At 45.2% G+C, this 3970-nt stretch overlaps 1 protein-coding gene across 1 annotated transcript; it reads right to left on the reverse strand.

Annotated features, from left to right (window-relative positions):
* Positions 1-1853: 1853 nt before the first annotated feature.
* On the reverse strand, positions 1854-3493 carry LOC134626738 (E3 SUMO-protein ligase ZBED1-like). Its single transcript, XM_063472675.1, has 3 exons — positions 3208-3493; positions 2180-2808; positions 1854-2090 (listed from the first exon to the last, which is right to left on the reverse strand). The coding sequence occupies exons 1-3, from the start codon at positions 3491-3493 to the stop codon at positions 1854-1856; spliced, it is 1152 nt and encodes a 383-aa protein (XP_063328745.1).
* Between the last annotated feature and the right edge of the window lie 477 nt (positions 3494-3970).

Genomic DNA, 3970 nt, shown 5'->3' on the forward strand with positions numbered 1-3970 from the left:
AGTGCTGAAATGAATTTAATCTTTTAAAAGACCGTTTCTCTTTCTTTAAGGAAGCACAGGAGAAAGACTAACACCAATACACTCAGCTCTCTCTTCACCAAGATGGATCGGTACAGCTTCGGCATCACTGCAGCCGCAGCACCAATCCGTCTGTCAGGCTCCCGCTCCCCTCTCCTATCACTCACAAACAAGACCCTGAGTAGGGGTGTGTCACCAGGGTGCAGAGGAGGCATCCCCCCCCCTGTCCCCTTCTGGCTGCCTCCGCCTCAATTTTATCCCACAACTTAGACATTCACATTACTCACACTCTCATTACACATACATATAGGAACTTGGGGGTGGGCATGCTACACGGATCCAAATTACCATCAGGGTGTACACCTCACCCCTGGCGTCGTTGCCCACCTCTCAATTTTAAATACACGTATACATTGAGGGCTATCAGGAGGGGCTATACGCTTACCTGCTGCTCTGGCAGGTAGCTCCATGCCCTCCTGGGTTTTAAATGCACCTTAGAACACACATACATCAACACTACATATGAGCGGGTGGAGGGAGGTTTGGAGTCTTCCTACACCCCCGTTCTCTGCGGCCTGCTGGAGCGGGGGGGCTAGGAGGAGGAGTTGGCCGTCTGACTGGGGTCTGGAATGTGGGGCCTCCCTGCTGCTGCGGAGTCGGGGCGGTCTGCTTCTCCCCACCACAGGGAAAAGGGTAACACCACCTGGGTCTGGGTGCAGTTTCCCCCTCCAGGGGCAAGGGTACCTAGACCCGGGGCTTAGAGTACGCTTGGGGAGTGTGATTGTGTGTACAGTGTCTCTCTATGTCTGTCTCCACGTTGGGTGAGTGTTGAGTAATTGTATATGAGAGCATGAGGGTGGGAATAGATGTTTGTATTTGTGTGTGCCTGTATGTCTGTGTCTATATGTCAGGTTGGGTATCAGACGCCACCTCTCTGGGGACATCTCAGGCCCTCCAAGGTTTGGAGGCCCATCTCTAGGGCTGAACGATTATGGAAAATAATCTAATTGCGATTTTTTGCCCCAATATTGCGATTGCAATGCGATATGCGATTATTTTTTAAGGTCTTTGTCTTCTGTATTATTAAACAAAGACAAGCAATACATCATATAGTATGGCCAATACTATATTACATTAATTTTAAACTGTTCTTTCCTGGAAGACAGACCTCTGTTATGATGACATGAGGTGATGCATGAATTGATGACTGACATTTTTATTTAACTTCTTCAATCACAACAGTATATTTGAACATACACAATAGTTTATTTTTAGCTTACAAACATCTGAGCATAAAGTGCTGACAAGGAACCCTGGTGTAAACATTAAAATGAAAGTCAGTACAATGTGCAGATTGCAGAAATATACATAAAAAAATCAGTGGCTTTACCACACTCAGTTTTTCGACATCTGTGAACTACTAGACAGTCATTAAATTAAAAAATAATATTAAATAAATAAAACTAATAAATAAAAAATACACACATCTTACTGATCTCTGCAGTCAGTAACATTACACATAAAGTGCAAACATAATAGCAATTGTATAAACACACACACAAACACGCCTTTAAATTAAAACTGGCTGAACATCTTGATTATCTGCAGTAAGTAACAGCAACACAGCACAAACTAAAGTGCACAATGAGTATGGCTCAGCTAGCCATAATCATCCTAGCTCACAGGTTTTTTGCTAGGAAGACCAGCATATCTACTTTTGCTGGCTTTAAGGATGAGCGAGTGCAGGTCACTATATTCCCTCCAGTGCTGAACAGACGCTCTGAGGGGGCACTTGTGGCTGGCACACACAGATATTTGCGGGCCATCTTGCACAGTCATGGAAAGTGAATGTTGTGCACCTTCCACCAGGCTAAGGGATCATCCTCTCCGTCAATGACAGGGGTCAACAGGTAACTATTCAACTCTGCCTCCACGACATCTTCAAGTGGCAGAGGCAAAGCTGAAGAGGCCGCACTGGTTTTAAAAAGACTACCAAGAGTCTTCTTTGCCTTTCCCCCAGAGGCCTGTGCACTTGGAGAATTTTGAGCAGTTTCAGTGCGAGACCTCTTCTCCTGCCAGATGGGAAGAGAGACATTAGTTTTGCAGTTAGCTTATATATAAATATTATGTGTTTGTGGAAATATAATTTTCAAGGATTTACCTGATTATGTGTACGTCTAGCCGATTCCACCATTTCTGTCTTCAGTCGGGCCTTAATGGCAGGAAGGTTGTCTGCGCTGATGTATTGCGTTTTGAACCTAGGGTCCATGAACGACGCAACATCCAAAAGCTCCTGGGTGTTGAGGTCACTATACTTGTCGTTGAGGTATGCCAGGACCTTGGTTTTAATTGATCTAGTCAGATCAGTGTCCTCAGCATCTTCAGCCAAGACTGATGTTGCCAGAAGATGGAGAACTGGCTTGAGGTAGGAGATGCTCACATACTCTTCTCCAGAAAGAGCATCAGTAAATTCGGAGAGAGGATGCAGTGCCTTATGAATGGACTCCAACACTTCAGCATCCTGCCAGGTTGGGATGAGGGAGCGTGCATGTCGGTCACCTGTCAATACCTGCGATATGGCTTTCATCTGTTCCAGCACTCCTGCAATCATTTTCTCTTTGGACCCCCATCTTGTAGGGCACTCAGTAATGAGAGAGTGCTCAGGAAGCTTAAGCTCCTTCTGTGCCTCAGTGAGTGCTGCCTTTTTCTTCCAACTGTGCGAGAAGTGCCCCACCAACTTCTTGCACAGCCCAATTGCTCTTGATACTCTACCATCTTTGATTGCATTTTCTGGAGGGAAAAAAAATAAAGTAAAAAGTAAAATTAGTGTTAGACATACAATTGCAGTTATGATGCAAGGTTTCACCATTTCTCTCTCTCTCTCAAATTCAAAGTTGCTTTATTAGCATGACTATGGGAACAGTGTTGCCAAAGCTATTGTTACATACATCATGACATACAAGAACATAAGACCATAAGACAAAAACAAAAAAGAAAATACATAAGAAGAGGTGGGTACATCAGTGTGGGGTTGACATAACATATCTAGAATTAACAGCAGTAAAGAACAAGATAAATAATAGTATGGTGTGTTTGTGGGAGAGAGTGATACACAGGCTCGCGCATACATGCATGCACACGCACGCACACACACTCTCTCTCTCTCTCTCTCTCACGGCAGTAACTTACCAATAGCAAGATGTAATCTGTGTCCGAAACACTGGAGCCTGGTCCATTCGTTCAGCTGTGCTGCTTTCACCATATTTGACGCGTTGTCCGTCGTTATGCAGACAAGGTTGTCTTCAGGGAGATCCCAACACGCAAGCCCCTCTCTCAGGCCAGCAGCAATGTTTTCCCCTGTGTGGTCTTCGGGGAAGTAGGCCGTTTGTAGGCTGCGAGCTTCGAGGTGGAGGTCTTCGGTAATGTAATGCACCGTCAGACTTTGATAGGGCTCTGCTGTACGGCTTGACCACATGTCTGTTGTCGCCGCAAAAAACTCAACAGCCTTTAACTCCGCTGCAACCCTCCGCCTACATTGCATATGTAGCTCGGGTATTGCAGTCTGACTGAAATACGTGCAGGAGGGCATTCTGTACCTCTTATCCAGTGTAGTTACCAAATTATTGAACCCAGGCTTGGTCACCGTATTGACGGGCATCATGTCTTTCGCGATGCAGTGGGTTACTGCTTTGGTGATTTCCACGTGCCGTTTTGAAGTGCGTTCATATGGCATAACACCTTCAAACAGTTCGGTCAGTGATCCTTGCCGAGTAACCTTACTAGGTTTATTCTGCACACTACTAGATTTTTTAGCCATACATCTATCATACTCTGTTTTGTGCTGAGTCTTAAGGTGCTGGTACAAATTCGTAGTGTTTCCCCGAGATGTAGAAACTCTACCAAGGCAGGTTTTACACAGTACCTGACTCTGTGCGACATCATCTCTTTTAAA

The sequence above is a fragment of the Pelmatolapia mariae genome, linkage group LG4 (genome assembly GCF_036321145.2).
Source record: "Pelmatolapia mariae isolate MD_Pm_ZW linkage group LG4, Pm_UMD_F_2, whole genome shotgun sequence".
Taxonomy (NCBI): Eukaryota; Metazoa; Chordata; class Actinopteri; order Cichliformes; family Cichlidae; genus Pelmatolapia; species Pelmatolapia mariae.

What these genes read in the sequence shown, in the direction of transcription:
- LOC134626738 (XM_063472675.1), bottom strand. Translation starts at nt 3,493, where the DNA reads ATGTGGTCAAGCCGTACAGCAGAGCCCTATCAAAGTCTGACGGTGCAT. An exon ending in CAGATTACATCTTGCTATTG is followed by an intron (nt 2,809 to 3,207) that starts GTAAGTTACTGC and finishes TTTTCCCTCCAG; the next exon opens with AAAATGCAATCAAAGATGGT. An exon ending in CTAGACGTACACATAATCAG is followed by an intron (nt 2,091 to 2,179) that starts GTAAATCCTTGA and finishes CCCATCTGGCAG; the next exon opens with GAGAAGAGGTCTCGCACTGA.